The sequence below is a fragment of the Erithacus rubecula genome (genome assembly GCF_903797595.1).
Source record: "Erithacus rubecula genome assembly, chromosome: 23".
NCBI lineage: Eukaryota > Metazoa > Chordata > Aves > Passeriformes > Muscicapidae > Erithacus > Erithacus rubecula.
The window spans coordinates 1,209,945-1,222,138 of NC_136675.1; the positions used below are offsets into that span (position 1 = coordinate 1,209,945).

General features: G+C 44.7%; 1 protein-coding gene across 5 annotated transcripts in view; it reads left to right on the forward strand.

Moving 5' to 3' along the window:
- The window catches only part of EPB41 (erythrocyte membrane protein band 4.1), a 74,684-nt gene that overhangs the window by 42,468 nt on the left and 20,022 nt on the right, over nucleotides 1-12,194 (forward strand). For 2 of the 5 annotated variants that reach the window (XM_079325788.1, XM_079325792.1), the window contains exons 13-19: nucleotides 893-1,015; nucleotides 2,199-2,321; nucleotides 3,822-4,024; nucleotides 5,773-5,829; nucleotides 5,963-6,010; nucleotides 6,767-6,829; nucleotides 9,664-9,843. In XM_079325788.1, coding sequence (XP_079181914.1) covers nucleotides 893-1,015; nucleotides 2,199-2,321; nucleotides 3,822-4,024; nucleotides 5,773-5,829; nucleotides 5,963-6,010; nucleotides 6,767-6,829; nucleotides 9,664-9,843 — 797 coding nt within the window. The remainder of the gene's footprint in view (nucleotides 1-892; nucleotides 1,016-2,198; nucleotides 2,322-3,821; nucleotides 4,025-5,772; nucleotides 5,830-5,962; nucleotides 6,011-6,766; nucleotides 6,830-9,663; nucleotides 9,844-12,194) is intronic. The other 3 variants (XM_079325789.1, XM_079325791.1, XM_079325790.1) reach the window with 2 other exon arrangements.

A 12,194-nucleotide genomic window follows, 5' to 3' on the forward strand; every position in this document is an offset into this window, starting at 1 on the left:
TAAAACTTATTATGAAGCTTCTGAAATTCTTCATCCCAGGAGCTCCTTGCCATTTTGGGTTGGTTTTTTTGGTGTTTGAGAAAATTTTACTGTGTGGAGCTTATGTTTCTCTTAGGATAGTTACTATTAATAAATATGAATATCCATAAGAGGTATGTAGTTACAAGAGCACATTTGAATACTTGTAAATGTATCACAGCAGCAATCTTGCAAATATTTTCAGTCTTCATCACTTGGATAGTGACCCACCTGTGGTGTGTTAGGGCTGGAGATAATTGACATGCAAATGCTTTGGGTACCCTCCAGCCAGCCAGAATTTTTACAGTGTGCTTTTGACTCCATTACTGCTTTCCTAGTATCTAGATCAAGTTTTGTGAAGTGAGGCAAACTTCCCCTCCATGGGCATTCCTTGAATCCTTGCTAATCAGCATCTCCTGGTGGGGGGAGCCCAATGCTGTAAAAGCAGGTGGTAGGGAATTTCAGACACCAGGGTAGATTTGAAGTTGATCACTCAAGTGTGTTTAATTAAAGCTGCTGGGTTCTAGATAGGTTTTTGTATGGATATGTTTTTCTTGGATTTTCCAGTCAGCACCTGCCTCCCTCCAGCCTTTGCAGGCAGAGCCGTTCCTAGTTCTTCTTTTGAGAGCTGTTCATGTGTCCCACATCTCCTTTCCTGGGCAAAGAGCCCATAAAGCTTATGTTTGTGTTCTTTCCTCCTCTAATCCAATACACTGTTGGGTCTGACAGCACTAGAAAGACTGACATACAGCTCCATGGTGAAAAATTACTACTGAGCTGCCTGCAAACCTCCTTGCTGTTCCCAGCTACTGAGGAGGACCATGGTATCTGTGAGGGTTCCCAACCCCATTAACACCTGCAAACCTCTTTTTAGCCAAACACACTCTTGAAACTTTTGAAATGAAACGCATTGCAGAGGAGGAAGAGGAGAAGGTAGAGGTGGTTAAGGTTCCTGTTGCCTGGCCCCAGTCAGCGAAGCTGGTGCAGCCACGGTCAGGTACAGCCGCAGTGTGTGTGGTGGCAGTGGCTCCTGCTGGGTGAAGTGGTGCAGTGCTGTAGGACTGAGGTTACACTGGTTGTGGTGGTATTTGTTGGCACTAAAATCACCCCGGCTTTGCTGTGTGCTGCTTTTCAGGTGTGCTCTGGGTGCAGTGAGGGGGTGCCATGCCCTGGCTGTGTGTGGAAATGAGTGTGCAGTGGCCTCTTAAATCTCCTCCCGTACTGTCCATTCATGTGAGGTTTGTTCCCCTGAGCTGCAGGTGTGTGCAGTGCCTGCAAATCGGGTTATGAGATCTAGGACTGCTGGAGGTCACCTGTATTCCACTTTATTTCTTCACTAGGGAGCTGCCTCTTGCCTAGCTGGGGAAGGATGTCACAGCAACATCGCAGCTGCAGATAGATTCCTATTAATCATAATTAAAAGTAGAGTGTTTGTTGCAGGAAGAGGAGATTAAAGCTATAGAGGGAGGTAACTAGGAACATCTCATGTTTCCTTGGTTGGTATGAAAACCACTGGAAGACGGTCATGGCCCCAAGGCTGCCAGAGCTCCAGGAACAGTTGCACAGTGCTTTCATGCACTGGGTGGGATTGTTGGGGTGCCCTGTGCAGGACCAGGAATTGGACTCGATGATCCCTGTGAGACTCTTCCAGTTCAGCAGATTCTGTGATTCTGCATTCCAGAGGATGTGTGGCAGCAGATTGGACATCAACTGGTCTCAGACCCGAGCACATCCAGGTCTCTCCTGCTGTAGCTGCCCCTTCTCATCCACCTCTTGCACTTTTCCTCATCCTGGCTTTTCTGTTCCCACTAGAGACTTGGTGAGGTGATGGCCATGGTGATGGTGATCAGTCATAGAATTCTGGAATGGTTTGGAAGGGATGTTAAAAATCATCCAGTTCCAATCTGTGTTTTATATCTCAGTGCTTTTTACTGTGTTTAAATCATGTGTTAAAATAGCCAAAGGCACTTAATCAGGAAAATGTAGCTAATTTACAGTTCTGACAACACAGAACTCGTTGTTGGATGGCACAGGAGAAGCTTGGTGTCTGCTGCCATTTTTTCTGCATGTCTTGATGCTCTGGGAGAGCAGCAAGAGAGAAAGCCCTGTGGATTTACTGGTGGCAATATTTCCTTTGCTGCTTCCTCTTTAAGGTGGCATTTTAACACATCCTTTTTTAGCCAAACGTGATCTTGGCAGTATTGAGATAAGCCCAATTGAAGAGGAGGAGGAGGAGGAGGAGGAGGAGGAAGAAGAGAGAATGATGGTGGTGAGAGAACTAGAGCCGTTGCCGAAGGAGTCAGGTACCACTGCAATGACAGCTTTGCACTCCCAGCATCCTCCTCATCCCGGCCATCCCTGCCATGTCACCTCTTACAGCCTTCCCCAGCAGCTGTCACTGCAGCTGTGACACGAGCACACTGGGGCACAGTGCCCACTGTCCTTGGAGGAGGACAGAGAGTCTGGGTCACAGAAATGAGCTGCTGTGCTGAGGAGCAGGGAGAGAGTGCAACTGGCAGTGGTAGGGTGGGGTTTAGGATTGTTTACAACAGGATGTGGTGTCCAGGAGTTTGTCAATTCCAATCTCTGGAAACTCAAAAATTGAAAAAAGTTCTTTTTTTTTTTTGCCTCAACCTTGTAAGTTTTTGGCTACATGAATACCTTATTCTGTCTATGTTTTATTAAGACACAGATGAGATGTTACCTTTTCAGTACAATGGTAATTCTTACTAAGGAGTTGCTTGAAATTACAATTTTTATTTAACAACAGATTTTCTATGGCTGACTGGCTAGACATGAGTGACCTCATGTTGGCTAGAATAGAATACACAGTATGATCCTGCTGCAAGCTGTGATTTTGGGAATATGAGACCACATCAAAGATATTATTTATGTATCTCTTGTGAAACATCCCTAAAAACCAATATCAGGAGGACCAAATAGCTTATTGTAGCCCTAGGTACACATAGGAAATTAATTTGGGCTTGCTTTGTCACACAGTTTTGGCTTGAATGTTTCCTTGGGATCAGACAACTACCTGGTAAATCAGGAGTTGAAGGAAAGGAGTAGGCAGTTGATTTTGTGTGGACCTAGTGCTTGTATTTATGACTGTCATCCTCTGAAAAGATTATTTTTGGCAGCATGCTGTTCATTTCTGCACTGTCACTGGTCTGGAGGTGCTGAGTATCTTCCCACTGTGCTGCCTTGAAGATACCCAGTTTGGACAAGCAGCCCCAGCCTGCCTTGAAAGCCACCAACAAGTTGCTGAGAAGTTTTCTAGAGCTATGCTTGTTGATTTTTTCTTTTTCTTTTTTTTGGTGGGGGGGGGGGGGGGGAGGGGAGGGTGGGAAGCCTGTGTTTCTCTTCCAGAAGCCATCTGTTTCTGCTTGAGAAGATGCCCATGAGTACAGAACTCCTCAAGCTGTGTCTTTTCTAGTTGCACTGGAGTGGAGTCTGTGTCAGTTGTGTGTGAAAGACCCAGAAATCCATGGCACAATGTCAAAAACAGATTTGCCTTTGTGGTGTGGCTTCTCTGCAGAGTGCAAGCTTGCTTTTTGTAAACCATCTGGTGTGGGTTTTATTTGATTTTATTTTAAACCATAAGGAAAATAATTTCCACTCTCCCATACTAAATGCACAAGCTGCTTTGCTCAACATCTTTGTTTCTTTTCCCTTTTCTTTCATCCTCTTCCTCCTCCTCCTTTTCTTTTTGAATGACAGCACTGTAATTTGGAAAGACTTTGCCTAATCCTTTGGAAAGTGGCGTGCTCTGAGCCTTGTCTTTGTCTGTCCCTCGCCCTCAGCAGTGGCTGTGATAACCCCGGAGCGGAGTCCCCGGCCCACCTCAGCCCCAGCCATCGCCCAGAGCCACGCTGCAGAGCCAGGCTCAGCTAAGCCCGACCTGAAGGACCTGGCCACTTCTAAAGTAGGGAAGGAACCAGCGAAATCTGATGTGCGATGTGAAGAATTTCCAGAGAAACCCAAGGAGCCAGTGGATGTCTCAAGGGTAGGTCAGAGCAGAGTCTCTGGGGAGGAGCTGGGCTGGAGCACCACTCAAGAAATCAGCCCAAAGCAGCAACTCTCTCCTGGGACGTGGGGGGTTTATCCCTGTCCCCAGTGGCAGGTGGGAGCAGCACAGGGGTCTGGGTGCCAGGGAAATGCCAGCCCTGGAAGGAGCTCAAGGACAGCTGGGTTTTGGTGGTTGTAGTCAAAGCAAATGCATCCTGCTGATAGATGGTTAAAAGCACTGGCAAGAGCTGCATGTGATCATGGAACTAGAGTTCAGAGCTCCCACGTGGCCAGGCTGTGCCTCTGATTCCTGGTATGACAGCAGGAGGGAATTCCAGTGAAATAAGTGATAATGGATCTGGTGTGCAGCCCAGCGCCTGAATGTTTTTCACCTTGATAGGCTTTTGCTGGGAGAGCTGGTAATACAGTGCTGCAAACTAGACTAAAACTTCAGTTGAAAATAGCACTGGTGAGACCTTGGGGAGTTTATTGTTTAAATTAATTTAGTTAAATTCGTTCACCATTATTTGATCTTCCTACAGATGTCTGAGTTCTTTGTTGTGGTTGATATGTGTGTTCTAATAAGTCAGAATAATGTGCAAAATTATTGTTGATATTACAGTGTCCTTAATATTCAGCAACTCTTACTGACTTACTGAAATTTTGCAGTGATGCAGCAGAAGTGTTTGCCTTGAGACACAATTTTCACATTGCTCCAAAATTTAGCTATTTTCAGCATTGCTGAGGCCATATAATTCAAAACATACCATGCAGTAGGTCCTGTGTGAGCATCTCCAGGGAAGATTCCTGTTAATTACAGTTTGAGAGGGAGGTTGGAGAATGGGCAGATGCTTAAAAAAATTCCATGGCCTGCGTGAACAGTAATTTTTAAACAAAACTACTGAAGGAAGTTTCAGGCTGGCACTGTGGGGTGCACAGAGAGCACAGAGATGCTGCTGTTCCTGCCCAGCTGCTCCCCCTCCCTCATGTTACACTGAGAGCAAGGAAATTTTATTTATCCCATCTTACTTATTAAAAGTTTTTCCCTAAATGCTTAAACATTGGATTTTTTCCCCCTTTAAATACAGATGTGGGAGGAAAATGTGAATTTGAACATACCAAATTTACTGCTTCTCCAATGGAGCTGCATTACTTCTTTTAACCCACGGATGGGTTTTGCCTTCAGTGGACTTGACAATCCAATTTCCCTGAAATACTTCTCTTAGAGTGTTAAGGCAATATTGGCTCTCTACTTACAGACAGGAAAGAACCTAATTTGTGATGTTAGACTTGGTTTTGTAGCTATGCCTCTTCTTACTGCCTTTGCCAATATACTTGTGATACAACCAATAATTTCTGGTTGGGGAAGGTCTGTGTTAATTTGAGCATGTTGCTTTGTTTGGATTTTCACTGGGACATCCAGCTGCAAATGCTATTTGAAAACATTGCCTGACCAAGCTAATGCAAGTGGGAAGCCCTTCTGCAGGGCTTCAGAAGCACTGGGGAGCACTGGTTTCAAATACAAATAATTCTCAAGCTGGAGGAATTATTTAACACGCTGTTGACTAACAGAGTGCTGGGGAGCTGCCGTGTCATTAACCCCTGCCCAGGGCTGCATGTTGGTTTTTGCATGTTCCCTCACCACTTCAAAACCAACTTTATGCAGCTGTGTTTGGAAACTAAATGGTTTCTTGGAACAAATCTACTAACAAGAAATGTTTTTACCAATTTATTTCTTAAATGTAGGTAAGGAAAACACACATTGAGGTCACAGTCCCCACCATGAATGGTGCCCAGCCCCAGGTTTGTGCTAATAATTCAGTTTAGGTTGCTCACAGTTGGTTTTTTTTTTTTCAAGGTTCAACATAGTTAAATGAACCAACAACTCTTTTTTTTCTTTTTTTTTTTTTTTTTTTTTTTTTTTATCACTACCCAACAGCAGCAGCCTGCAGAAAAAGAGGAAGAGCTGATAAGAATGAGGAAGGTTAGCCATTTTATACCCTTTCACCAGCCAAATTTGCCATATCATTCATGCATCTGTAACCTGTTTAAAAAGACAGTGCTCCAATTTCTTCATGGGCTTAGGGTTGGGGTGATGATTTTCTTTAAACTATGAAATACATGATTTGGAAGTTAGTAGCTTTTTGTCTCATAGACAACCTGATTACTGAAATTATGCATGTTGAATGTTAAAAAGAAACACACTTGGTTTGATTTATGAAATTTCTTCTCTATGACAAATTTAGTTAGAAACTAAATGTAGCCTGCATTGTAGGAAATGCAGAACTAAAGTCCAGAAAAAGCTTTTTTGGTATTAAGTAGCAGGGAAACATCCAAGATGGGAAAGTGGTTAAAGTGCAGTTAGTGTGCACATTGGGACCTCCTGGAAGTCCCCCCAGGCAGTGCAGCCTCGAGCTCAGGGGTGGACCTGCATCTCTCAGGAATGTGGTGTGGGACTGTGTCAGGCTTTCACAGAAAACCAGGAATTGTCTCTCTGTGGCTAGAGCCAAGGCCCTCTGGGAGCTGTCTCTTTAAAGGACTCATTGCATCTCCCATTCTCCATGAGCCAGATGCCCATTCCCAGTGGGAGTTCCCACCCCATGCTGCCACAGCACTGCACCCCCAGCCCTCAGTTAACTTTTTAATTTGCCTATTTATCAATCCCGCAAGACCAACGTTTTAATTTTTTGTGCTTTTGTTTTGTTTTGTTTTGTTTCCCCCTTTTCTTTCATTTTCACAGAAGAGATCAAAGAGGCTAGATGGTGAAAACATTTATATCAGGCATAGCAATTTAATGTTGGAGGTTTGTATGAACTTGAAGCTTTTTTTGAGTTGCATTTGCTAAACCTGCATCTGTGCTGAACTTCTTCCTCTTCTGCTGCTGCCTTTGTTTTTGCATGCTCTTGCATGAAAGACCTTTTGATTTGGTTTGATTTTTTAATTATGCTTCTGCATGGTGACAGTAAACATGATGATGTGCAGGCCTTCTTCCTTCTTCCTCTTCTGACTTTCATTCTCTCATACCTCCCCAAAATACATGATTGGCAGTGCTCAGATCTGCTCTGGGACCCACTGACTGCTGGGGGTGTCATGGATTGTAGTGCTGGGCTCGTTGACCAGTTTTTCACTGCTTGAAACAATTATTTTCCTGGGGGAAAAGCCAGTCTGTGAAAATACAAAATTAAGGATAAGCTGCTGGTTAAATTGGGCCAGATTGCTTAGAGCAGCTGTGGCTGCCCGGAATCCCTGTAAGTGTCTCAAGGCCAGGTTGGACAGAGTTTGGAGCAACCTGGGATAGTGGAAGGTGCTTCAGGCAGGAGGGATCCTTTTGGATGCTGCATTGGTGTTTGGTGTTTGCAGCTTTTCCATCCTTCTCCCAGCCCTTCCTGGCTTTGCAGCACCTCACCACCCCTGGGCCCCATCCTTCCTCAGTGCAGGTCCCTCTGGGTCTGATAGAGAGGCTCAGTGGTCATGGGTAGCTCATCCTTCCACATTACAGCTCTTCCCCTTGGATTTGGGAGCCCTTTCCACTTGGTTTCACCTAAGCTCAGTCTCAGAACAGACCCTGCCAATCATATATTTTATTTTCTTTAATACACTCTGTCATGGGAGATGTTTTGTGGCTTCTGATACTCTGGCCCTGTGTTACATGTTTCTACTCAAACTTGCAGCACCAGCAGCTCCCAGGATTTCCCTGGTGGTATCTCTTGAAAGTGGAGTGTACTAACTGCCTTCTCCTCATCAGAATGTTCAAAGTTTTGCAGCTTCTCTCTGGGTTTCTTTGTTTTTGGGGGTTTTTTTGTCCTTGTTTTTTTTGGTTGGTTGGTTGGGGTTTTTTGGGTTTTTTTTGACTGCTGCAATGTAGAGCTTTGAGTCACAAGTGAAGGGTCTGCACATGACAGGCAGAGTTTGGCCATCACTCTGAAGACTGTGCCTGTTGTTTTTTCACCCAGCTCAAACAGCTCCAGTTCCCCAACCCCAAACAAAACTTTTTCTTTGCTTCTAACCTCCTTTTTCCTGTCAGTGCAGTACTTGCCTCCAAGCCCTTTCCCTCCCCACTCCCCTTCCCACAGTTCTGTTGCAGGTGCTTCAGCCCTCCCCTACAACAGGGCTGACCCAGCAGCTCACCCCTTTTATTCCCTTTATTTTTTTAATTCATGCACTTGGCAGATGAGATATTTTCTTGGCAGACCTCACCCTCCTGAAGCTGCCTGTTGATTTTACTGAAAGCCTTTTAATGCTCCACATGCACTGGGTTTGCTGAAAGAGCAAAACAGGAAGAAAAGGGTGGTGCTGAGCAAGCTGGTTCCTCAAGGTGCTTCCCAGACCCGGCTCCATGTAGCTCCTCGTGGCTTTAGCTCCTCTGCCAGCCCTCCCAGGCCCTGCTCCTGTGCAGTGCTGGAAAGCCAAGATGGTCCTTCTCTCTTCTCTGGACCAGGAGCAACTGTAGGATTCTTGGACCAGGCAGGGATTTGCCCCAGAGTCCATGGCAGACTCATTTCTACATTGTTTTTGTACCTAGCAGGCACTTGCCTTATACTTTCATCTAGGATAGAAGTCAAAATTGTCCCTGAGCTGTGCCAAAAAGAGTAAATACTGTTAAAAAGGCATTTGGGGTTTAGTGCTGTGGAGGGAGGGTGGTGTGTCCTGGGTGAGCTGCAGGAATGGAGATTTTTATGAGGGCCCTCCTTTAGGGATGCATTTGCTGTCCCATTTTATAAAGTCAATGGGCTGAGTTACAACTAAAAGCACAAAAATAGTGAAATTTCCTGGTGATGCTTTTACTGACCTTGATTTTCCCCTTTCTTTCTACTTTTTGGCCCTGTCCTGGAAAGTTGTTTGTTTGTTTCTTTTCTACTGCCTCTGGTTTGCTTGCAAGGAAGAACTATTTTTAACAAGTTGATTTGCCTTGAAATCTGTGTGTATATGCTGTAAACTGGCATCACAGACTAAAAATCTGGCTTTTTCCAGATGAAAAATTTTAACAGGAGTTTCTTAGTTGATCCAGGATAAAATAAAATTTCAGTCTGATTTTTTTTCCAAAAAAATAATCTCATCTTTGTTTGTAATGTCTTAAACCTCCTATGATAGCTCCTGGAGGGATGAGATGAAAGGGAGGGGAAAAATGGTAAGGGGGATAGTCTGGAAGTAAAGATAATTTCTGCTAGGATAAAAGAGAAACACGTATGAAGAGAGTAAATAAAATAGGGAAAACATTTTCTTTACCATCAATTGTAATAATCCCTAGAAATACTCAGGCTAGCAGAGGGAAAAGAAAGCAAACCCATAAAATTTGAAGATGTTAAATTAAATAACTCAAAGAAACATAGTCTTGCAACTTTAAAAAACCCCGTTTGGGGAAAATCCATGGTATTCCAGCTCAGCTGTCACCTGGTTTGGTGTAGCTTGAGATGAGCCAATGGCATGTCCTGCTGCTGGAGGAGACCCCGTTCAGGGATTGCAGTTTATCCCAGTTAATCACAGAGGAGGAGAGAGGACGCTCCCTTTGTGTGTCTGTAGTGCGAACACAGTTTGGGAAGTTGTCAGCAGCTCTGCTGAGTGCAGCTTTGCTAAGCACAGCTTAGGCAGTCCCAGGTCTCTGTGTGTCCTTCACTTCCCCTGTCCTTTTGCTGATAGGATCTAGATAAGACGCAGGAAGAGATCAAGAAGCACCACGCCAACATCAGTGAGCTGAAGAAGAACTTCATGGAGTCGGTGCCCGAGCCGCGGCCGAGCGAGTGGGACAAGCGCCTGTCCGGCCACTCCCCGTTCCGCAGCCTCAACGCCAACGGGCAGGTTCCCTCGGGGGCTGATGGAGTGAGTACCTGGGCACGGGCCCTGTGGGATTTGCTCCCCTTAGCTGCTGCTTATGTGCACTTTTAATAGTTACTGTTCACTTGTAGAATGTTCTCTGAGACAAGCAAAGCTTTAGTCGTAGAATCGTAAAAATGTGGGGTTTTTGGTAGAGAAGGATGTAAGAATTCCTTAACTCGTATTAATGTTGCTTTTCCTAGTGTTGCTGTCAGTGTGATGCTAGAGAGCACTTCCCATGGCTGGTTTAGGGACTGGCTCATTCCTGGATCTCCCCAAAATGTGGAAAAATCCCTGACAAACCCAAAATCCAAAGACGTAAATTATTACTTCAGAGATAATATTGCAGATAACCAAGTGGAGAAGCATTGGGATGGAATGATTTTTCCAAAATCACTTTATTCTCCAATTAATCTGGCATGTCATTGGGTTTAAACTTGCATTAGTAACTGCAGGTGCTGATCTGCTGTGGAGGCTTCTAGAAGACTCCTTGGTTGACCACAGCAGGGCTGTTCAAACATGATGGGAATCTCTCTCCTTCCAGGAACTGTGTGTTAGTAATCACATGCACTCACAGTTTCTCTGCTAATTTCCTTTAAAAGGTAATTTTTCAAGGAAAAACCAGTTACCAACTGGTTTCTTCTTGGCTAAGAGACACCTCTGTGTCATACTGGCTTCAGATTTGGAGCATGTGAGTAAAACTGTAGTTAGTGCCTGTGCTAATCATTTAAGTAGTAAATGCAATTTTTTATTGCAACAGAAAAATTGCATCCTGACTGCAAGTAGTGGCAATTGAAGACTCTCCTGGTTGAAAGCCCAGTTTTTCCCCTTCCTTCCCACAGCCCTGCATATGAACTAGTATTTCATGTTTCAACAAAGCAGATACTTATTAATCAGGGAATAATTTTGCAGTGGATGGAGGGTTATTGTAACATGTGCAAGGAGTTCAACACCAAGTTTACTATGGGCTCCTCAAAGCTCGGAGTAAAGCCAGGATTTTTTTTGTCTGCTAGAAACATGAGGTCCCCAAAATGAACTTAATCAGGGTTGGTTGTTACAGAATCTCAGAATGGTTTGGATTTCCACCTCTGCCATGAGCAGGAGTACCTTCCACTGTCTCAGGTTCCTCCAAGCCTGATCTAGCCTGGCCTTGGACACTGCCAGGGGCAGCCACAGCTTTTGTGGGCAGCCTGTCATTGGGATTACCCTGTTTAACACAAGGACAGACTTTGGCCTCTGTGGCTGAGCCTCAGTGTAGATGCCCTAGGAATGTGGGCAGCACAGCTCTGCACACCATACCCAGTGGATTTTGGAGTGTGAGTGGGACAGAGCAGAGGCTCTCAAGCTCCACAACTGCAGTTAATGAATGTTATTCTTGGTTTTTATGAAGAATGTCTTGCAATTTCTTGCAAGGCCACACTGAGACCTTGGAGGGCTGCTGGTCACCATAACTGGATGGTGTGGTCCTGTCCCACATAAGGCTGCAGTGGGTCTGCAGCACCGCAGTATTGGTATCAGCCCTAGATTTGCATTTCTGGAAGTTCCTTCTTACTCTGGTCCTCTTGGAAGTGATCTCACTCTGAGGTGGCTATATCCTGCTGTGAACTTCCAGAAACTGTGAACTTCCCAGGCACTGACTGGGGAGAAAGTTTTCCCTCACGTGCGTGTGTTGAAGGATCATAAATCAGGTGGTAATTAAGGATGGCAAATCATGGTGCAAAGCCATTGCTCCTGTTCATAATGGTACCTTCACCCTGCCTTAGTGGCCAAAGGGTCTTTTGACAGGGCCCTTTTCTGCTGTTCCTCTATATTTTATTATGAGACAACTGAACCTTAACACGCTTTGTGTGTCCAGGTCAAGAAAGTCACTGTCCCATCTTCTGAGAGACAGGTTGGTGGGCTTGAGGTAAAGCTGCTGCTCTGATCTGTGCTTCTGAACCAGTCTTGCTATTGCAATAGCACCAAGCAAAACTCAACAGCAGCTGCTGGATAACATTTTTTTTTTTGGGCTATGTGAAGTAGTTTAATAACTCACACCCAGAGGACTTTGGCACTGCTGCAGCTTTTGCAGATTTCAATTTTTGCTTATTTTGGTGCATGGCTGGTTTGAAAAAGCTGCATGACCGATATAACCGTGTATTCGGAGACAAAAGCAATTCTGAAAATTTAACTGTTCCCTGTTCTTTTTATGTTGTCTTTCTTCCTGTTTATTTTTTTTTGTTGTTGTTGTTGTTTTAATGATCATGTTACTCTTGCATTTTCTGTTTTTTTTGCTGCCCAGTCTCCCAGCTACTTTCTCCCAAATTCTCACCACTTAGGGGTGTGCAAAGAACCAGTCCTAAAATACCGCACTGACC